Genomic DNA, 24,092 nt, shown 5'->3' on the forward strand with positions numbered 1-24,092 from the left:
TATAAGCATTCAAAAATATAGTCGTGCTTTGAAAAATATGGGCGTAAGGCATGAGCTCTTTGGTAAATCAATACTTTTTTTATCCTTGGACATATCGTGTTTTTGTGTTCTATATATCATCAGTCATTTTTATCTCATCTCAAACATACATTCCCGTTCTATATGCTTAATCTAGAGCAAAGTGCGTAGAACTAAATCAATCCGATTTCTAAATGCGATGTTAACGTCAAGCTAATAATTGTATTAGGACGTTGTGCTTTCAAACAAGACATGTGTTTAAATGAACATGACCTGCCGTATAGTTAATCTTAAAAAAACTTCTCATTTTCATAAACATGAATCAAATACACATTACCTCTGTAAGTACCAACTTCCATCAGAGTCATCGGGCCTCTGCTCCCAAGTTGAACTCCCAAACAATCTACATATAATATCTGTACAGTTTATTTAAGAATAAAACAATCAAAAATATACTTAATAGAAAAATATAAGTAAGGAAAACCAACAGAAAGGCTACTTTATGAAAACCAGTGTATAAGAAAAGTGTTTTACACGGATATTAATTATGGCATAAGATTCACAACATCATTTATTTTCAAAAAATTATTCTTATAGGAGAAAACACGGTCACGTAGCGTCGGCTGTAATTTAAATATCATAGAGCCTACTGTTTAAAAGTTTTATTGTAGCGTAGCATGAACATCTGCAAACAAGATATCACATCACAGTAAATTACAGTTTTATTGCTCTTATCCAAACCAAACCACACACGTCCAAGGTTTCATTCTTAACATTTTTTATCAATTTAGATCGACCTACCTTGAGTTTTACTTTTCTTATGATTTTGGTGCATTAATCTTTAAATGTAAAATGAATTTTAAAAATTATTGCAAAATATAATTGCATTGCAATTTGCACTTTAAAAAATCAAAAATGGGTAATTTCAAAGGTAAATCAATATTAAAAGTTATTTCCTTTGTTAGATAATCGTGTATTGTATGTCCCATTTATTCAACTCCGATTTTAAAAGATTGACATTTTGAAAACAAAGTACAGTATTTATACATTATTGTTCTCAATTAATAAAGGATACATGATATTTCTCATAGAAATACTTACAATTTCATATTAACTTAACATAATGTAATTACAAATGCATAAGACTGGATCATTGAAAGCTGTTATTTGAACATATTTTATTATTTGATGGTGTGAACAAAATGATTAAGCACAAGTTCTTAAAACTTAGAGAGTCCTTTCCTACATAATTAGTGCTAAAACAAAGTGACATTAAATATAAAACACAAACGTGTTTTAAAGGTCAACACATACATATACTAATTATAATGTTAAGATTATAACAGTAGATATACAGACAAATAAATTCAAATACAAAGTGTATATAGCTTAATAAAAACAATAGATGTATTAAATCAGAATAACTGTACAGTGTAAAAACAATTGTCAGTTTCTGCAATACAAATGGAGTAATTGAAAGCTGTCAACCAAGAGATAAACGATGTGCGACAATTAAATAATTTCCGGTCCTAATCAAAACGAGGGTAAACAGGTGCGGTTTTACGTGAACTGGTTCGTGTTTGTTGTGATCATTTAGGACTATGTACATTTTACGCTCAATGATGTCATTACAAGGATTTTTCTGTATAAGAAATTAAAAGTGAACGGCGCTTATATACCTCACTTTATTTTATTTAAACAATCATTTACAACTGGTAATTGTATGTCTACAAAAAAAAAATAATCAGTGAACCATGTACCCTGATCATGGGTTGTTTTACAATATCCCACTCACACAGATAAGAGGAATTTATTTTCTGAAATTTCAAAATCATAATCAGAAAAAGATACCGAAAGTAAACGTACAAATATAACTGGTATAAAAACGTTTCAAATCGCGTATAAGCTGGGTAACATCAGCCAGTCAGCGAGTTCTGGAAGGTAAGTACAATACCATGTAACTCATTAACTTACAATATCGAAGAATTTAATGAATTATTAAATTAAATATAATTCAAGTATTTACACAATTTTTTAAAAGAATTAAGAAAAAGTGAATTTGTAATTGTTTCACATCGATATTATGAATACACTAAAGGTGAAAAATTAAAAGTTTTGTGCAGTAATAAACGAAAAACTTTCTACGCAGTTTTAAAATGTAGTGCGGAGGAATTGGTTAATCTATATTGATTTTGTTTTGATATTTAAGATGGTTTCTTTACATAAACTGAAAAAATGAACAAAACACTTTCTACGCATTTTGTAAAATGTGTGACAGATGGGTTTAAAATCTATATTGATTTGTCCTGATATATATCTCTTGATCGCTATCCTTTGTTTTCCTTAACTTGATAAATCCTTGTAAGCTCCCATCTTTATCAAAGTACAAACAGTGTTTTATTGAGCGATCTTTCGGACTTGAGTTTTCTACCTCAGTTCTTTAGATAAATTGGTTTTGTTTCTATGTTGTACAGTTAAAAATGAGATTTAAAGTAATTTTCTTATGATGGTGCGAAGTGTGGCATTTAATCTCAAACCCCTCTAATTAACAGCGAAATCGTCCATTTTGGAAACAAGGTTTAAAAACAATCTTTTTATTGCGTTCCTAAATAGCAGAGATGAAAAATCCTGAACTTTTAATAGATATCCTTCTTATTTTAATTTATTTTCTAGAATGAAGTCAGGTGATGAATACATTAGTCCCTTCCAATGCATTAACAAATACGGGGTTGTATTTAATCATACGCACAATTTCAAAATGGCATAATGTTTTTAATCTGCAATGCACGGTTAACATATTGAAGTGGGTTTTTTTTAAAACATGGATTACAGTATCTGAATATCTGCTACTGAACTGTCGGAATATGCACTGTTTGACGATAACAAAAGCTTGCAAGTTTGATAGATGTACGTCTCACTATGACTCATCACCAAATAGGCAGGACACTTAACTAACAAATAATTGTGTTTTATAAAATTAATATAAATACCTCTAAACAGGAGAATGTTTCGATGTGAAAAAAAGAAGTTTTTATTCTGGTCTAAGAGATTAAAGGGACATGATCACGATTTTGGTCAAAATTTTATTTTTCCGTTTTGATTTTTGCAATACCCTAGTGAGGCATTTCTAATGGTCCACCAAAATTTGAGTGTCATTTTGAATGTTGAACAGAAAATTCGAAGTTTAGACCTAAATAGAATATTACGTTAGGAACTGTTAATTTATGTTCAAAACGAAATAGTTTGATAGAAATCAGCTTGAAAAATACCTTTTACCGTATATTGGAACCAATGTAAACAAATAAAATAGAAGTACTGATAATACTGAAAAGCGCCAACCCAGCTTCTTTATGTATATAACATATATATGTATATAACAGTTCAGCTTCTGAAAACGCACTGTATTTCCTCATCACTGCATGACAGTCCCTGCAATTATGTATGTAAGCCCCGTACATTAAATTCACAATAACCTGTACATTAGATTAACTATAGCCCGTGCAGTTATGTGTATAAACCCCTGAAACTGGTTCCCTAATCAGTTTAAATGATGTATACTTCTGCTCAAAGGGGGCGGTTATTCGATGCACCGGAAGTAGAAGTCTAACGACAATAAAGCGCTGAGCTATGCTAAGCGCTTTAAAAATGGCACGAAGGAGCCATATTTACAGAACAAAGAATTACGAGTTCTGTATCTTGCTGATCACTCGACCAATGCCACTCAAATTTTAGTTGATTATTAGAAGTCCATTAATAAACCATTGAAAATAATAAAAAAAATATAACAAAAATACATGTTGGAAAACAAATTTTGACAGAGATGGTGTCATGCCCATTTAGGAAAATACGTGTGTGTCCTATTCAACATTTCGTTGGGTTTTCCCCCACATTTAAACCAAACAGACAGAAACATATAAATTTTTATCACATTTGTAATATGTTAATTCTTCTAAAATACTGATAAAAAATAAACATAATTTGGAGTAGCTCAAGAACGAAACATAACAATCAACGAATATTGATGGCAATATAACTTTTTCAAGCAATAAAAGTTTGCTACTTGCTAAGTTATGAAACATATTTTGTTGATAACATTAAAATACATTACTTTGGAATTCATTTCAAAACTTTTAGCTTGTTAAAACATTTTATGATGCATTTTTTGTTAGATAAAATCAAATGGCGGCTAAACAGTTACCGGAAGTGATTGAAGATGTTCGTCGATGTAGAACGGTGGTGGATTTGCTGGCACGTGAGAGCGTTTTGGGAGTAGATTGTGAAGGAATTTCACTTAGTGCAGAGGGTCCCTTGACGTTGGTTCAAGTCGGAGACTCTACAGGACATGTTTATTTGTTCGACACCTTAAAAAATAAATGTCTTCTGACCCAAGGAAAGCTTGGAACCCTTCTGGAGTCTCAAAATTTCATAAAAGTAATTAATATTCCGCCTTTTTGTGTAAAATATTTGATCGTTTAATTCAATAAAGAGCAATAGAAATCAATAAGGGAGAGGGGGGTTTGATTTTATATTACATTTAATAAATAGTTTACCCGCCGCAACTTATTAACTTATTAAATATAAAAATCATATAAAGACCGATTTAGAAAATCAATACATTAAATTTATCCGATCGTCATTGATATTTGAAAAACTATTTCAGATTAAGAAATAAAACTAACAGTGAACTGTAAAATATGTTAATAAAGAATCAATATTGTGTAATAATGTCCAATAGCTTATAAAAAGAAGAAATAAAACACGTATATGTATATCTAAGGGCTAACTGAGCCCACCTTTTTAGGTCACCTGAGCTGAAAGCTCAAGTGAGCTTTTCTTGTCACATTTTGTCTGTCGTCACTCCGTAAACTTTTCACATTTTCAACATCTTCTCAAGAACTACTGGGCCAATTCCAACTAAACTTGGCAAAAATCATCTTTAGGCAAAGGGGATTCAACGTTGTGAAAATTAAGGGCCACACCCTTCTTCACGGGGAGATAATTAGAAATTAATGAAAAAATTGAGAAAATTTCAAAAATCTTTTTCTCAAGAACTACGTATATACTAAGCCAGGAAAGCTGAAACTTGTGTGGTAGCATCTTCAGGTAGTGTAAATTCAAAGTTGTGAAAATCATGACCCCCGAGGGTAGGGTGGGGCCACAATGGGGGTTGAAGTTTTACATAGGAATATATAGAGTAAATCTTTAAAAATATTCTTCTCAGAAACTAATCTGCCAGGAAATCTGAAACTTGTGTGGAAGCATCCTCAGATAGTGTAGATTCAAAGTTGTGAAAATCATGATCCCTGGGGGTAGGGTGGTGCAACTACGGGACGTCAAAGTTTTACATAGGAATATATAGAGTAAATTTTTAAAAATCTTCTTCTCGGAAACTAATCAGCCTGGAAAGCTGAAACTTGTGTGGAAGCATTTTCAGATAGTGTAGATTCAAAGTTGTAAAAGATCATGATCCCTGGGGGTAGGGTGGGGCCACAATGGGGGGGGGGGGGTCGAAGTTTTACATAGGAATATATAGAGTGAATATTTTTAAAATCTTCATCTCAGAAACTAATCAGCCAGGAAAACTGAAACTTGTTTGGAGCCATTCTCAGGTAGTGAAGATTTAAAGTTGTGAAAATCACGACCCCGGGTGGTACGGTGGGGCCACAATGGGGGGGGGGGGTCGAAGTTTTATTTAGGAATATATAGTGTAAATATTTCAAAATCTTCTTCTCAGAAACTAATCAGCCAGGAAAGCTGACAATAGTGTGGAAGCATTCTCACGTAGTGTAGATTCAAAGTTGTGAAAATCATGACCCCCGGTGGTATGATGGGGCCACAGTGGGGGGTCGAAGTTTTACATAGGAATATATAGAGTAAATATTTAGAAATCTTCTTCTCAGAAACTAATCAGCCAGGAAAGCTGAAACTTGTGTGGAAGCATACTCAGGTAGTGTAGATTTAAAGTTATGAAAATCATGACTCCCGAATGTAGGGTGGGGCCACAATGGAGGGTCGAAGTTTTACAGCCGAATATATAGAGTAAATCTTTAAAAATCTTCATCTCAAAAACTAATCAGCCAGGAAAGCTGAAACTTGTGTGGTAGCATCCTCAGGTAGTGTAGATTCAAAGTTGTGAAACTCATGATCCCTGGGGGTAGGATGGGGCCACATTGGGGGTTGAGGTGTTTGGTGTTAAAGTTTTACATAGGAATATATAGAGTAAATCTTAAAAATCTTCTTCTCAGAAACTAATCAGCCAGATGATTCTTTATAATTGTTAATACTTTGGCCCCAGCACAATTCTTTGGCCTCACAAGAAGGTTCAGAGTTTGATATAGCTTTATTTCTCATATACATGTATAGACAATCGTTAAGGATCTTTTTTGCGAACTGCAATACTCAACATGTGATATGACTATAAAATCATCCTGTTAGAAAAGGGACAAATGATTATAAACATAAGAATATCCAAAGGGAAAATGGATTTTTTAATACAGTATCTATATGTATTATTGTACATTGTCCAGATAGTGTGTATTGTATGACGCCATTAAGCTGATTTTATCATACCTATTGTTCCTCAGGTGAGCGATGTGGCCCATGGGCCTATTGTTTCTTACATGTATTGACATCTAACTCCGCTAGTAAAATAATCGTAGACTACCTTTTAGATATTTTTTTGTATTTAGGTAATGCACTCGTGCTCCAACGACAGTGCTGCATTATACCATCAATTCGGGGTGACACTGAGGAATGTCTTCGATACACAGGTATATGGCTTATTAATTTCGAATTGTAATGCATTTTTTGGTTGTTGGCAATATCAATTATATTTGTTTTGTTGAATCCCAAATAGTATTTGATATTAAAATTGCTGCTAGTGGATCATAAAACAATTCGATGCATCCAAGATTAATGCCAAAAGATTTAAAGCTTAGGTTGCACGGGACGGGTTTTCTTTTTATACAATTCACTGCAGTCAAGGGCTGTGTGTATTCAAGACTCTGTAACTAGAATTTCTTCAGTCCTTATTCAGCACGAATACCTGCAATTAAACCCTTATAAGGCCAATCATAATTTTCTAAGGAAAATTACTCGTCATTTTTCTCGAAAACTTTTCTCCATAGTGTTTTTTCTGAGATTTTGACCCTTTTGTATTTCGCTTATTTTTCATGACTTTTCAGCTTTTCGAACTCCCCCAGCTATTTTCCTGCAAAGCGTTGTAATTCCGTAATTTGTGCATGTTGCACAATCACATGTCAGAAACTTACCGATGTATAGTTTACTATGTCCCATTAATCTACTTTTAATGTTATTTTATCTCCTGTCTGTAACTTGGAATTTTACTGTGTAAAGTCAACAGACCAGTCATAGCCGGACGTTTCGCATTTTACTTGATTCTCATTATGGGTCTACATATCAATCTCAACAAGAGACATTCTTCTAATTAATGATTATCGTTTAAAATTGTTTTATGAATTTTAGCAACACTCATAAGCCTTTAAGTACAACAACTCTTAATTTTACAAAAATATTGACTTTATCCGAAACTGTTTCCCTCTACCTTAAAACAAAATGATTTTCGTTTTGAATCTTTCATAAATTTAATTAATTTATTATTTAAGAAGACAATAAAAATAAAAAAAAATAAAAAGAACTTTTGCGTAAAACAAATTGGTTACATTTTATATGCATATAATGTATATTATATTATACTACATCAAATAAAACTATTATTTTTTTTATCCAGGTTGCTAATATAATAATCCAAGAACACAAAGGACGCAGACTAGCACCTCTTCTGAAACTTGCTGCGATTTGCGAAGAGTACGATGGAAAGGCATTTTCAACCGAACTGAAGGATAATATACAGGTATTACATCTGTATGTATATGCATGTATGAGTCATATGTCTATAGTAAAAAGAGTGTTTGATAACAAAGACTTCAATTTGATATACATCAATTTGATAGACTGAATTTAAAACAGAGACGAGTGACTTGTGGGCCAAACGACCAATGACAGAGGACATGATTCTTTACGCCGCAAGTGACGTCACAGCCATTGTACCGGAAGTGTATGAAAACCAGAAAAGGTATGAATTGAAAAATATTCATAAAGAAAGTTAAAACTACACATAGATAGACAAAAAAAGCAATTAATTCAAAGCAGAAAAATCAAATAACAAAATTCCTACATTACTTTTAAGGTACCTTGAAGAAAACAATTTAATGTGTAAATTTCAAGAAAGAGTTCAGGAAGAAATATTTTTTCATATTGACCAAACTATTAAACAAAAGAAAAAAGACCGGGTTGATGCCACAATTAAAGAAATTGTAGCGGATATAAACGCCAAACACTCTAGCAGTACTTCATGTAACTTGAGTGATTTTGATGAAAATGGTGATGAGTACAGGGCTCTCCAAAGGATACACTTCAAAGATGCTGCTAAAATTTCGCCGTTCATTGATAGCCTAAAAACAGAGATCATACACAAAGAATTAGCAGATCTTTTGCAAAAGCTTGAGGAGGACAATGACAGTTTTTTCCTAAGCTGGAGATCAAAAGGAAGTATCCTTGCTTTTGAAAGACATCCTAATAAGCTAGTCGCAGACAAAGCAAAGATAGTAAATGCAAAAATGAACAAAATTGCAATGAGAAACATAAGTACCAAATACAATATAAATTCCAAGCTTAGCCACGTACCTCAAATTGAGAGGGAGACTCTTCGGTCACTTAGACCAAATGGTAGTGCTGATCCCAACTTTCATCAAGTGGTTCTTCATCTTTACTGGCTACTTATGGATGAAGATTTGCAGAAGAAAATCGACGAATTTAACGAAAAACGTCGAAACTTTAAGATGACAGAAGGTTATTACAAGAAGATGAAGTTTTTCATTGCAAGAAGAACAAGGGTTCCGGACAGCCTCAAACAAAAGGCTCAAAGGTTCAAACATGATTTAGACCGAACATTTGGACGTGATGTCGTTCCATCAGGGTGATGCTTGCATCTAAATGAAAAATGTTTTTTTATACAATGAATATCCCCAACGAGTGACCAATTTCAATTTTTAGTGCAGTTATATACGTAGATTTTTTTATTGAATCAATTTTGAATAACTATATCGTTAATTATCATCATAACAATGTCGAAACGAACTACATTAATGTAACATGTAGAAGAATAAGCAATTAACATATTATTTACATTTTAAAACACCACGTTTCTTTGCAATTGGTGTTGACTTTCTTCATTAGAAAATGTGTTGAGGAAATACACCGAACTTCATATTATGTACGCTGCACCAGTTTGGAGATACATTTTTACCAACAATTTTTCATAAAAATTATTTGATTTAGTGTTCGGTGTTTTTACCTTCTTGTACATAGCATGTTTAATACAATTATAATTCGCTTATTAAGCCATCTACCTTTTTAACCCCAATTTAGCTGTCAACCGTTCCTTGAGGTTTTTTATCGTGCCCTTTTATCACTAAAGAAAACATCATGAAAGAGAAGATTATATTTATGCGATAACAAATTATTTGTTAGAAAATAATATCGTAATACACTTACAACAATTTGTGAAACATATTATCTCTCCTTAACTGTCAATTTTAAGCATGATATTCTAGTAGTTAAGCCGAACAATTTTTAAGCACAATAATTTATGTATTTGCATTGAAAAACATAACGATGAGAAATCGTGTTTTAATTAGATAATTAAGAATATAAATATTGGCTTAAACTAGTTTTACTGAAAAATAAAACGTCAATGATTATTTTCAAAGCGAATTTACTTACTTTTTTTTATATCTTTCTTTATTTTCAAAATTGTTATGTCTTGGGCAGATAATCTGCATTATAATCCTTAACATTGTGTTAAAACGATGAACAGCAATGAAGTATAATTATGAACTTTTTGATGTATTGAAGTTTCTTACATTTACAAAGAAACGAAATTAAAACGTTGTTCTGTATGTCTTATTAATGCTGTGGCTTTGGAAATCGAAGAAATTTTGAAAGCTTTTAAGAACTGTAAAGGTTTTAAACTAAATCTATCAAATGTAAACTTTATTCACGTTGAATGAGCTTTGAATGTGGTAACAAGTTTATTTTGGTTAGGTCTCCTCACGTTTCCTCGGTAATCCTTCAGATGGCACAAGCGATGCATAGGGTGTAAATTTAAAATAGTGAGTCAAAAGCTTGGACGGAACTAATTTCTTTACTAATTTTAGACTATAGGAGAGCGAGATATACTAATGAGTTGAAAATAAGTTAAACATATTTTATTCATCGGACTTTTTTGTGCCAGTTTTGCTATCTATTCGTAATACCTGGAAGTGACCCACAATCCATAAAGTACGTGGTAATGTCTGAAGAAACCTTATCAAAGCTGCTACTTCGAAGTTATTTTGTTACAAAGATCTGTTTTCTGATAAAATTTCCTTTCTGTTAATACAGCCATTTCATGCATATCTTTTACAATTTCATGTTATGCAATTTTACTGATATGCTTTGAAATGTATATGCTGTGCAACGAGATATTGAAATTAAAGGCTTAATGATATGGTATACTGTTTATGTTATTAATAATGTTTGAACAAGAAACACTTCGGCTTATTGAAGTTATCCAAACATTTCAAAGGAAAATATTTAAAAACATTAGTTTACCACTAAGCCACAATGTACACATTTTTCTTTGAAATACAAGAAAATCAAGTTGAATGTATGCTATGCTTGGTATGATATGGCGATTGAGAATCAAATCCATTGATATGCTATGAAATTCCAATGTTATGATATTTCAATGCTATGGTATGATATTTTAAAGCTTCTCTTTGCTATTTTTTGTTATAAAAGATATGCTTGAACTGACTGTATAAAACAAGTTATCATAAACATGCGTTTTACATCGTGACTCGGAATACCCAGAATGACTGTCGCGGAACAACAATTAAAAAAAATGGAAAACCAAAATCCGTAGGAAAAGGAATTACATATTTAGACATCTGACTTAACATTAAAACATAGTTCACATTTCAAAAAAAAAATAAATTAAAAAAAAAAAGAAACAAAAAAAACAAAACGAAAACAAAACAACGACCAACCACAGGGTCATCGTATCCGCTCTTCACTCTATGACATAACGGTTACGTGTATATAAATAATACACAAGGGAAGAATAGAATCGAAAGTAGGACACGATTTGTAAACAATGTTAAAAAACAACTTATTTGACAAAAGTTACGCAAATCCTCCCACACAATGTTGCAAATATTGTCAAAAAACAACGTTCATATTGAAATATTCCTAATAAACCCGGTAAAAATCGTTTTTTACTTTGTTTACAAATCGTGTCCTACTTTCGATTCTTCCCTTGTGTATTCTTTATATATATATATATATATATATATATATATATATATATATATATATATATATATATATATATATATATATATATATATCATAGAGTGTAGAGCGGATACGATGCCCCTGTGGACCAACGATAAGACATTAAAACCTGCCGTAAATCGGTCGACGCCATGCTTCAGACGTTTCGTCAAAAAATTAAATGAATGCCCACGTGGTTACACTTGAATATTCAGCAGTTGCAAAGTTGTTAGTGTAATCGGCCGATCGTATGAAAACAAAATGTGGCTCAACGTTTGATAATCGCGCGACGAATTAGCGAATAATAAACATTCAAACTGTTGAAAATCGGTGTTCCTAGAAATTAATATGACTGTTACGCGCCTTCCAATACCAGTGTCGGGCGATCATGTTTCTTTAGCCGACGATACAAGAAAGTTGTTCGTCGATCAGCATATTAAAAGTTTTTAACAATTAATTGTGGCTTGAATTAGACCTAGGCGTAATCCATAACCCATAAGAGTATATTTTTATTAAAATGAACTATTTTCAAGCCCTTTTTCAAATCAAGGTTCTATCGCGCAGGAAGTAATATAAAGATAAAAAATCTTTATCAAGTATACTTACAATTTCATTATTTTAAAATTCTTTAATAATTTGGCTTCATGGAACAATGGCAATTAATTATTTAAAACCTTTGATATGCTAATCGACGAACATTTCAATTTTGATGACTCCGATTTTATAATTAGGAATTGGTGCCTTTATACATGTAAATGTAGCTATGTTAATCCAGTACAGCTATTGCTATATGTATTGGCAAAACTTTGTATTTACACACATTAAAACAGAAAACTGAATTTACATGTAGCAAAAGAAAAGTTCTACTTATATACTATCTAGAAAATAATTTTCTTTAACAAAAAACCCCAAAACATTTAAGGAATTCTACATTGTAAGTTTTATCTGCATGCAAAAAACATGCAACAAGTAGAGTAACATCTTCAAACGTGAAATTTTTCATGAGCTTTAATATCGAAACAACTTGTTTTTGATTGACGAGAAAGATTTCAATTAAAGACAAATTGCTTCAAATGTAAAATTTTTGAAGAACTCTTTTTGAAATTGCAAAGATTTCTACAATTAAAATTGTGTATGTGATGGGTTTTCATACGTACTCGAATGGGTTTGGGTCACGTGATCAGGTAATATAAATAGTAGGACCATGCGGTGGCGTGGAACTCTAAGCTTGCTCGTTATAGTTTTGATTTAAGGTACATGTACAATAGCAGATAATATGAAAAGTGCTGATTTAAACTTTCAAGCGATGAGTTTCGTTATTTAGTTCCCCATTAAACAAAGCGCTAGAAAAGCTGAGTAATTTAATTGTGAACACCATAACGTGGCTTACTGAGCAACTTGCAAAAAAAACAACACGGTGAGCAGTGCTGCGCACGTGGCAGAGACCGGACCAGCATTTGAATTTAAGCACGAGGGGCACAAAATTCAATTCAAATCGCATTCAACCAGGAGAGGTCCCAAAAGTTGGTTGATATTGAAGGACTGGTTCAGGAGGAAAGGACTATATATGATAAGGACCTAAAATGGCCCCCTAAAATGAACATCATCAGTTTACTATCATTCTTTGTTTTCTTAGTACAGATATGTATGTGATGTGCTTACATAATATTCATTTTGGTTCAAGTGCCCACAATTTAGAAGTATAAAATTGTAAAGACAACCTTTTCCCGCCATTTTTGCATTTTTAGCGTAAAACAGCTTGTTTTCAAGCAGTTTCTCCTTCCGAAAACATAGAGCGCATTCTTGAACAAATCAAATATTTTAATCAGAGATGTATCTAGCCAAGACTAATAAGTGACAAACAAATTTTCCTTGTTCAAGCATGCGCTCTATTTTTCCCATTCGTAAATAGATAAGTAAAATGTCAATTTTTGGCTGATTTTGATTGAATTATAGAAATGGCGTCACTTCTGATGTCATATACTGCCAGTGAGTGCAAATAAATCAAATAAATAGATGAAAAATATATTTTATATCAACTCTTCTAAAAAAATTAGTTAACATTTTATTGTAGCGAAACACTTTAAAAAATGGCGAATTATGGGGGCCAAATTTAACTCTTATCATATATAGTTCTTTAGCGAAGACCGCGCTCGTTATTAATAAAGAGAAAGCCGCTCTACAACAAAGAAACAAAATCCTTAAAATTGCTGACCGTCATGGCTGGGACACAGTACACAAATATCTGGACGACCCGCTGGTAGACGGTACTGAAGACGCTGCTAAACTTCGTTACGCTATGGGTCGTGCTGCAAGAAAACGTGCCTACAGAAGTAGACCGTCGACAGGCGCAAGGGCGGTTTTGCGCCCAGTGACTTTTTTCGAGGCTTTAGCCAGTCGTATAGCTCCACCGACCAATTCAGCAATGCAACCTCAAATGTCAGCCCCACAGGATCTCCATTCCCAAGAGAGCGTGCTGAATGTTTCTACTGTCGGCAAGTCGGTCACATGGTCTGATAATGCCCCTTTCTTAAAGGACAGCCAATCCTAACCCTGTCAGCACCGAATACTAGCGGAGTCCCAAATCAGTGCAAATAGAAAAGTTGAGTACATGTATATGTTTGATGTGCATAAGAAATATGAATATAAACAAAATGTTAAAGTTATTAGCGTTAAATCAAATCTCAAGAAAAATGTTTGTTTTTGGAGCGCTGAACTCAATGCTAATAGTTTCATTTTGAATGTTATAAAATTTGGGTATGCAATTCCTTTTAAAGAATTTCCAACGAGTATCATCTAAAAAAAAACAAGTCATTATTGAACATTGCAGATTTTGGTAATGGCGCTGTTTAAGAACTTCTTGATAATGGGTGTATAAAGGATGTCAATAAGCCATCTTTTGTAGTTAATCCTTTGACAGTTTCGGTCAATACCTCAGGTAAAAAAATGTTTGGTGATAGAGCTTCGACATGTAAATCATTTCATTGAGAAACAAAAAGTTAAATTGAAGGTTTTAAAGAAGGTATGTATTACGCAAGAAAGGGAAAGTTTATGATCAAGTTTGATTTAAAATCCGGTTATCACCATGTATGTATGTAAACCATATAAATTTGCAGATGAAAATTGTTGGGTTGTTCCGCCTCCTGTTGTAATTTGTCGAGTAATTGTGCATATGAAAATTTGCAAAGCGTTTGGTACATTAATTATTCCAAAATGGAAATCGTCGTTGTTTTGGCCTATGGTTTGGAATGCTAAATCTAATAACTTTTACAACTTTGTGTTAAAGTTTATTGAATATAAAAACCCAAAAAGGTTATTTACGTTTGGTTCAGATAATTAAGGCATTTTTGCTGCAGAAAGATTTAACAGTAACCTGCTTGTTTTGAAAGTGGATTTTAGAGGTGTTAAAATTGAATGAAAAACTGCAAGGAGAAAAAAGGACTTTAAGAACCATGTGCATTTTGTTATGTTGGATACAGGCACCATGTGCGAAAGTTACACAATAGTGACACCATGTGTTTTTATAAAACATTATATGCAAAAAGAAAGAAATTGAAACAGTACCGTTGATCATTTTATATGGTTTTGAATTTTTTTTTTTAAATTTTACATATAGGTCCGCAATATTAGGACGGAATTTCAGGATTTGGAAAAGAACAGATTTTCATCAGCAGCTTCGAACATTCTTCGTTATATAATCAGAAAAGGAAAGAACGACAACTCAAATAAAATGTATGATTCTTACTTAAAGAAGTTTCAAAACTGATGTTTAAATCATTGCGTTTCTCATTTGCCAGCTACAGTGAGTACAGTAGCCCGTTTTTCTTAGCATTTTAGTGCAGGAGTCAGTGTCTGAATCAGTGTTATCAGCATATTTCTACAGTATTAAGTGGTATCACGATCTAAATGTATGTGTTAATAATCCGTGTGATTCTTAGCCTTTACATAGGGTTATGGAAGGAGGAAAGAGAATTCTTAGCAAGCCGATCCAGAAGAAGGAGCCGATTTCTACAGAAATTTTTAGAACAGATCATAGCGAAGTATGGAAATGACAACTGTAAACGTGATTTTTTGTGTTTAAGAGTGTGCACTATGCTTTTGATTGGATTTGCAGGATTTTTAAGATACAATAATTTAGCAAATTTACGTGTTAGAAATATATCATTTTATGAAATGCATATGTTTGTATATATTGAAAGTAGCAAAACTGATGTTTATAGACGAGGTAATGATATGCATATTGCTAGTACAGGTAAATCTACCTGTCCTGTTTATTGGATAAAGCTTTATTTGCAGCTTGCAGAATTGTCGGATAAGCCGGACAATTTCATTTTCGTTCCATACGTTATTTGAAATTGCAAAAATGTAATAAGCTTTGGGTTATCAACAAACCGTTGTCTTATATTTTGGCGCGAGAAATTCTGCTTGAGACTCTATCGTCTATTGGTTTAAACTCAAAGCTTTTTGGTTTGCATAGTTTAGCAGTGGCGATGCTACATTTGCAGCTTCAAGTGTTGTAAATGATAGGTTATTAAAAATACATGGCCGATGGAAATCGGAATTTTCAAGGGACAATTATGTTGAAGATTATGTTGAAAAGTATGGTGGCATATCTCTGCCCCTTGTATGCTAGTTATTTTTCTATTTATTATGTCGACATGCAAGATAAATATGTTGACATGCAAGATAGTTATGTCAATATTCAATATAACTATGTTGACATGCAAGAAAACTGCAATCAAATGAGAATCTCAAACATCCAAGATGCTAGATATGCTACATGTTGATGTAAACATGCAACTTATTTATGTTAACATTTAACTTCTTTGTGTCGACATGCAACTTATTTATGTCGACATGCAACTTAGTAATGTTAACATGCAAGATAGATATATTGACATGCAACATATATACATGTATTTATGTCGACATGCACCTTAGTTATGTTGACATACAACTTATAAGTTGCATGTCAACATATTTATCTCGCATGTAAACATAACTAAGTTGCATGTCAACATATTCATCTCGCAAGCAACATAAGTTAGTTGCATGTCGACATAAATAAGTTGCATGTTGACATAAATAAGTTGCATGTCGACATAAATAAGTTGCATGTCAGCATATCTATCTTGCGTGTTAACATAAAGAAGTTGCATGTCGACATAAAAAGGCAGCATCTTGCATCTTGGATGTCACAGGTGGGCGATATTTGGGATTTTGTATAATTCTTATCTGATTGCAATTTCCTTGCATGTGAACATAAGTATGTTGTATGTCGACATAATAAGCTTGCATGTCAACATACTTATCTTGCATGTCGACATATTTGATAGAAAAATAACTTGCACACAGGGCAGAGATATGCCACCATAGAAAAGCAATTAAATGTTACAAAACATTTAAACATATAAAAATAAATGTTTATACATGTAGATTGTTGTTTATTGTGTTATAAAATTGTATTGCTTGTATATCTGTCAGCTAAACGTCATATTTGTATCTCTTTGAATCTCTAAACGATAGCAAGCAGCGTACCTATGTAATGTCTGGGTTTTTTTTTTTTATTCATATAGCACTTTATTGTTTTAAATTCAGACGAACGTAGTGAGGGAGAATACAAGGTCTGAAATTAACGGGAGACTTTAAGGCTTTGGAAAAAGTACAATCGACACTGGAATTAAATAGAAGTTTAGAAAAAAAAATTGAATTAAATTGAAGTTTAAACAATTTTAATAATCCACTAACAAATTGTGAAAATTTATCGATAATTTCAGATCTAAGCATACAGCATTTTTAATAGTGTCACATGACAGCAACCGCTAAAGAATATTATTATAGAAATATAATTTTATGTAGTTTTTTTTTTCATACAAGCCCCTTGATCATGCTATGTATAAGAGAGAACGTTACCATCTTCTGCGATTGCATGATTAGAAAGGGGAAAAGATTTTTGGTGCGTCTAAAGAATAGTTTTTTTGACAAAAAACCCATTTATTTCACTGTTGACTATCATGTTTTCTAAAACGTTTTTGTTAAAAAAGGTTTTATGTAATTTGGTGGTTAGTTTTTCAATATAGCCATAAGTTGTACAATTCTCGTCTCAAAGACATAGTCATACCCTAATGGGTCCTTCAAAAAAATTAACAAACTTTTAAGTGCTCTTATTTATTTGTATACAATGTTGATAATTGTATTGTACATAAAAGTCAGAATTTTGAAAAGCACAAATCAATTGTCAAATATTTACTATATCGTACTGTTTGATACTTCCGTTTTCTCATATTTTGTTTTCTAAAGTGCGTCAAAAAGATCGTTTAGAACAATTAAATTCATCTAAACGGCTATTATATGCGTAATAAATATTTTTACCTTCCTTTTCTCAATCACTTATCATATTAGCTTTGTGTAACGGTGTTTTTTAAATGGTTAAGCATGGGTATCTTGATAAGTAAACTGGAAACGTCCAATCATGAAGTTTGAATTAAACTAGTCAAAGTAATTGGTCTTACAATAACGGACTAGGAGGAACAACATCTTGTCCAAATGTTTATCAAGTTGTTTTTTAAATGCCAAGGCGCTTTGTTTAAAAAATATTGGTACATGTGCTCCCCTTTCTACGTAAGAAATTATTCGTTCGTAATACCATGTTTCCATTGTGAACTCATCTCCTTTTTATATTAATTTCTCGTAATTGTTATCAATATCATCTTTTGTTAGTAGCCAATACAATCTTTCAACGTTTTTTGAAAACCGCTGATCATCAGTATCCTTTATATTCAAAGATCTTAATACATCCTTTTTGCACTTTGTTAAGTGTTTTAATTCAGCTTCTATGCCGTATTTTTCTCCAATCTCCTCAGATTTAATATCTTTAAGCTTATATTTAACATCTTTTGCTAGTCTTGATACTGTTGAATTTGAGTGGTCACAAAGTTTAGTGAGAGACGAAAATGTGATCCATTTAACCTCGTAGTTCCTTTCACCTCTAGTAATGTTATCATCTAGTTCATTTAAATCAGACATTATGCTCTCTGTTTTCAGCCGATTTATAAAGGCCGACTTTTTACCAGCCTCTGTATATTCAATTTCTTTTAAAGCCTCAAATTTATCACTGTCATTTGAAATGTCTGAAAAAGTATTATCAGCATCCCATTTTTCGTCAATGGAATCAATAATTTGATTAACTATATCAATTTTTCGTTGAAATATTTGTTTTCTAACTTCATCGTCAATGTAAAATTTGACCGTTCGTGATACTCGTTTGTGAAATTTTTCTTGCAATACATTGTTCTCGATTAACCTAAAAATAAAACACATTAATTTATTTTTAATAAATATATGATTATTAGCTGTTTAAGAAATTAATTTCACTCACACCTTTGTTACTAACCGTTTTTGAGTCTCAAAGACCTCCGGTATCAAAGCTCTGACGTCACCTACTGCAACGGACTTCATTTCGTCTGTTAAAGGACGTTTTGCTTAAAAGCAACCCTCCTTTTTACTATACTATATATATTTCTAAAAGAAAAAATAATTTATTTCACTTTTAAAACGTTTTAAAACAAGTTTTTTTTAGCTGATTGTTACTGTAGGAAACAAAGTACCTTTATCTGTTCTTTGTATGCTGACACTTTTTTGCAAGAGGAATATTTTTGGCATAGTGCCTGTAAATCCAATGAAGAAACAAGCAAGCGTCCTTTATGTTCTTCTAAGACGGTATCAGCAACCTAAATAGAAAATTAAATTAAGTTAACTGAATGCATATAGTATAGGAATATTTAAAATTGTTTTAATCAGAATATGTTTTGAAATTAAAGAGCCACCAACCCTTTAGTAATATTTTGAAAAAAAAATGATGAATGCAATTCTTAATATCTCGTGTGACATTAATATTTCTGTCTTCCTTTGAATATTTTATTATTTTATGACATGAATAATACAAATTGACGTTTTATTGAAAGGAAACATGCATTACATTTAGTTAGATTTACAAGTATACCAAGATATATTTTTTTAAAATTCAATTTAGGTCTTTTGTGGAATAATCAATATAACATTTACATTGTAGATAACGAAAGTGGTGTTCGTTATGTAAATATTTAAATTCAGTTAGTAAAGATCACTCAAAAGTACAAAGATATGCATTAATCATTTCATAATGGCCCAGAAGCAAAAAATGTCATAAGTCGGTGCTAAATTCTATCTATTTTAATCTTACGTCACAAAGTTTATTGGAAACATGTATACTGGTACCTGGGTGTCAAAAACGTTCTGGAGATATACTCCGAACTGGTGTTAAAAAGCAGCGCTGTCGTACGAACATGCATGTATTACCTACCGGTAAATAAAGAGAGAGAGAAACAAATCATTAAACCATATAAAAAGATTTGTTATGTTTTATATGACTACAGAAACGTAACATTAACATAGTTCATAGATCGTGAACATATCTTCCTTATAAACCATAATATTTGATTCCATATTTACAACAACGTACTTTCAAAATTACATCAGACTCCAACACGTTTCTAGATGACCTTCAGAAAACAGTTCTCGGTTTTCTTGTACATCAAACAGGTACACGTCACCGCTGTAGGTATAAATTTGTAGAAGAGTCATTGGACCTTCGATCCCAAGCGCAATTCCTTCACAGTCTACTGCCAAGACTGACTCACGTGACAAAATTGTAATGACCTGGCGACATCGCCTTGTTTCTACGACAATTTCAACCGCTTGATTTGCCATCTTCATGTATCAAAAGCAAAGTCAATGAGAGATTATAATTCAAATCAAATTTATATCACACGAATTCTATTTGTTAAACATGTTAAAGATGGTCCCGATAGTCACCCACTGTAATTTTTACCCAATTTCAAAATAAAGAATGTATGTAATGTATCGCATGTATTGAAGGGTGTTAGATTCCACAGAATGAAACACCCAGAGATAATCATTTATGTAATAAAATCTAATTAAAGCATGAATTGAAATGATATTTAACAACAAAGAAGTAATAGACCGTGTAATCACAAATATATCTGGTAAAAACAAAGATTTCGGTTGGTTGCAATATCGTTCAATTTTGAAAAAATACAGACTAACCTTTTCATTTGCAATTATAACTTTCGTTTTCGCTTCGAGGTAAATAATTTAAAAACAACACTCCTTTTAAATTTACATGTTTTAACACTTTAAAAGATGGAACGAATTTACAACTTGGGTTATTATTATTATCATGATAGAAATAAAAAAACAACAATTATAATTCAAATAAAACCATTATCCGAAATACATTTTCTTCGCTGAGGGTTAAAGATTTAATATGCTTCAACTTTTGACATGTTTATGTGAAAAAAAGAGGACTTACATGTGTGTTGATGAATAACATATATTTCAAGATAAACTTTGAAAATAAGGACTGATTACTCGTTGATTTGAACTATAAATTAAACATATTTAAACAGAATTATCTTTGTTAATTTTTTCTATCAATGTCCATGTTTGCAAATTACATCCCCGGCCCTAAACAAAACTCATTTCCAAAAAAGTAAGAATAACCTACTTACATCTTGCTCAATTCAATATGAAATCTCCAGACTCACAAGTAACTGCGCAAATAAAAGAAAAAAGAAGAAGAAATAAAACATCACTTTATCACTCCATGTGTACATAACCCTGATCAAGCGATCAAAAACTATAATCTATTAATTCAAATAACTACGTTGTACGCTTTATTATCTATAGTTCATGTATGAACAGGCTAGGTCTATCTCAATTCGTTTTTAAAATAACATTCTAGTACATAATACATGTAAGGGACACATAAATACTGCTTAAAATAAAGAGAATACCTGAAGCTCTGCTATTTCAAAATGACTAGGTTTCTGCGAAGTGTTTTCGCAATATTATTGCTTTGGTATTATTTCCCTATTGAAAACGATGCTACGTGCTGGTACACACAAACATAGCACCAAAGGGCCTATATCTCTTTCGGATGACGTTCGTTGGTTAATAAAATGTGAAAGAGTAGTAACCCTGATTGAACGATATTAAACAAAATATTTTTAAAACGATTTTACATGCCTGCACGCGCCCACAGAAGTGTATTTCACTTTGATTTTTTTTCTTATTTTACATGGTATTCATTTACAAAGACGTAGAGCACACGGCGGGTGTGACCAGTTAGCAGAAGATGCTTATTCCTCCATGGCACCTGATCCTACCTCTATCTTTTTAGAGATCCGCTTTGCTCTGCTTTGATTTTGTATTTCGTTTCATGAATTTTTGAGACAGTTTGTTATTGTCATTTCTCATTATATCTACACTTTGCCCTGCTTTCTAAATTAAATTTTAAGTACTTTAGAACTCTGCATGTACATGGTCGGATGAATCGATTTTCGATAATTTGATTCTTGGAAATGCATATTCTAGAAATACTTAATAAAAAGCACATTTGGTGGAATATAGTGATTTGAACAAAAAACGCTTCCATACACACAGAATTTCCGAACATTTCAAACTAAAATCATGAGAAATCAAAGTTAACCACCAATCTGCAATGAGAACATTTATTATTTTAAATATGTTTGTATGGACTTAATGTGGAATTTTACTAGAATATGAACAGTATTACTTCAAAATGATGAGATGATTGTTGTTGGAGATTTTAATTTGGTATTAGATACAAGTCAAGATTATCATAGTTATTTACATGTTAATAATCCGAAAGCAAGGGAAATAGTTTTAGAGCATATGATTTCTTACAGTCGAGTAGATATATATAGATAATTTCTTCCATATGACAAGAGGTATTCTTGGAGAAAACCTACACCTTTGAAACAAGCACGCCTAGACTTTTTTCTTATCTCAGCTTCACTTATAAAAGAAGTCAAAAATAGAGATATCACGATAAGCTATAGATCAGATCGTTCTACTGTTTTTATCTCTTTAAAGTTTTTTGATTTTAAACATGGTAGTGGCCTTTGGAAAACTAACAACTCCCTTTTAAAAGATTTAGAGTTTTAACTGTCATATTAATCAAATTAAAAAGCAATATGCAGTTCCAGTGTACAAAAAAGCGTCTATTCTGGATATTCCAGATTCTGAAATCCGATTTACAATTAATGATCAAATTTCCACTGTTGATGGAAATTAGGATCTAAAACTATCTCGTATGCAAGCTATTTAAAAAAGCAAAGGACAAAAGAGGAAAAGGAGTTACTAGAAGAGCTTTTAGAATTGGAAAAGGAGTATGAAAAACATATAGATAAAATAAATGGAAAGATAAAGGAATTAGAAACTATAACTACATGGTGTGTTCACGCTCTAAATGGATAAATGGGGGAGAAAAACCAACTACATGTAATTATTTTCTAAATTTAGAAATCGTCACTATACTAGTAAAATTATTCCAAAGATAATACTATCAGAAAATAATGAACAGATAGAAATAGTTAAACAAGAGGATATTTTAAATGAACTAGATTTTTTGGGAACTATAATTTTATACAAATTATATGCAAATAACTTGATGATAGCAGAAAGTACATATATTTCACTAAGTGACATTTTAAAAGAGTATTCTGTCCCTAAATTATCTGACAATGAAAGAAAAACAATTGAAGGTTATATAACGCATAAGGAAGCTTCTTAAGTATTAAATAGTATGTCAAACAATAAAAGTCCAGGCATGCAGTGATGGGTTTACAGTTGAATTTTTAAAATTGTTTTGGAATAAAATAGGTCCCTTTGTTGTTAGATCTTTAAATTATGGATATAAGGTAGGGAATTATCATCTACTCAGAAACAAGGAATTATAACTTGTATACCCAAGGAGGGAAAGAGCAAATTATCCCTTGGTAACTGGAGATCGATCTCATTGCTCAATGTTATATACAAAATTGGGTCAGTGTGTATAGCAAGCAGGATAAAAACTGTTCTAAAAAATTATCAGTAATGATCAAACTGGTTTCATCTCTAGAAGATATATAGGGAAAAATAATAGATTGAATTATGATCTGATGAACTCAACAGAATATTATTATATTTCAGAGGTATTAGTACATGTAATGATTGGTTTTGAGAAAGCTTTTGATTCTGTAGCTTGGGAATTTATACAAAATACGCTCAATTATTTTAATTTTGGACCATTTATCTGTAGCTATATTAAAACTGTTCGAGGAAATGTTGTGTCCTGTGTGTCCCACGCAGGCATTTTATCAAACTTTTTTAAACTTTGGCGAGGCTGTATACAAGGTGATCCAATATCGCCTTATATTTCTTTATTATGTGCGGAAATATTGTCAATTAAAATTAAAAATAATGAAGATATTACAGGAATCAAAATTAATAACACCCAATATTTAATATCACAATATGCAAATGATACATCAATAATTCTTGATGGATCTGAAAAATCATAAAGGCAACCATGAAAGAAATAGATGACTATTATAAATTATCTGGCCTTAAAATAAACCAAGAAAAAACTCAGAGAGTGTGGATAGGGAGTTAGAAATATTAAAATAAAAAATCTGTTCAGAAATAATTTTCAATGGATAACTCTATTCAAACTTTTGGGCATATATTATGATGTAGATTTCGATAAAATTATTAAACTTAATTATGACGAGAAACTTGTTAGAATAAAATCTATAGTAGAACAATGGAGCAAA

General features: G+C 31.8%; 1 protein-coding gene and 1 non-coding gene across 2 annotated transcripts; one reads left to right on the forward strand and one right to left on the reverse strand.

Moving 5' to 3' along the window:
* The first annotated feature begins 1,707 nt into the window (after nucleotides 1–1,707).
* Nucleotides 1,708–10,591, forward strand: LOC117681819 (uncharacterized). The gene is made up of 6 exons (XM_034447862.2): nucleotides 1,708–1,959; nucleotides 4,188–4,449; nucleotides 6,708–6,788; nucleotides 7,769–7,891; nucleotides 7,992–8,113; nucleotides 8,228–10,591. The coding sequence occupies exons 2-6, from the start codon at nucleotides 4,198–4,200 to the stop codon at nucleotides 9,018–9,020; spliced, it is 1,371 nt and encodes a 456-aa protein (XP_034303753.2). The 5' UTR covers nucleotides 1,708–1,959; nucleotides 4,188–4,197; the 3' UTR covers nucleotides 9,021–10,591.
* Nucleotides 10,592–17,576: 6,985 nt separating this feature from the next.
* Nucleotides 17,577–20,416, reverse strand: LOC105320374 (uncharacterized). Its single transcript, XR_010710974.1, has 5 exons — nucleotides 19,916–20,416; nucleotides 19,672–19,752; nucleotides 19,023–19,145; nucleotides 18,809–18,936; nucleotides 17,577–18,718 (listed from the first exon to the last, which is right to left on the reverse strand). It is a non-coding gene; the product is annotated as an uncharacterized protein (transcript).
* Between the last annotated feature and the right edge of the window lie 3,676 nt (nucleotides 20,417–24,092).

This window comes from Magallana gigas, chromosome 2 (assembly GCF_963853765.1).
Source record: "Magallana gigas chromosome 2, xbMagGiga1.1, whole genome shotgun sequence".
Lineage (NCBI taxonomy): Eukaryota > Metazoa > Mollusca > Bivalvia > Ostreida > Ostreidae > Magallana > Magallana gigas.

Coding starts and splice junctions, on each gene's coding strand:
- LOC117681819 (XM_034447862.2), top strand. CDS start 4,198: ATGGCGGCTAAACAGTTACCGGAAGTGATTGAAGATGTTCGTCGATGT. Junction 7,892..7,991: donor AACTGAAGGATAATATACAG/GTATTACATCTG, acceptor TCAATTTGATAG/ACTGAATTTAAAACAGAGAC. Junction 8,114..8,227: donor GTGTATGAAAACCAGAAAAG/GTATGAATTGAA, acceptor ATTACTTTTAAG/GTACCTTGAAGAAAACAATT.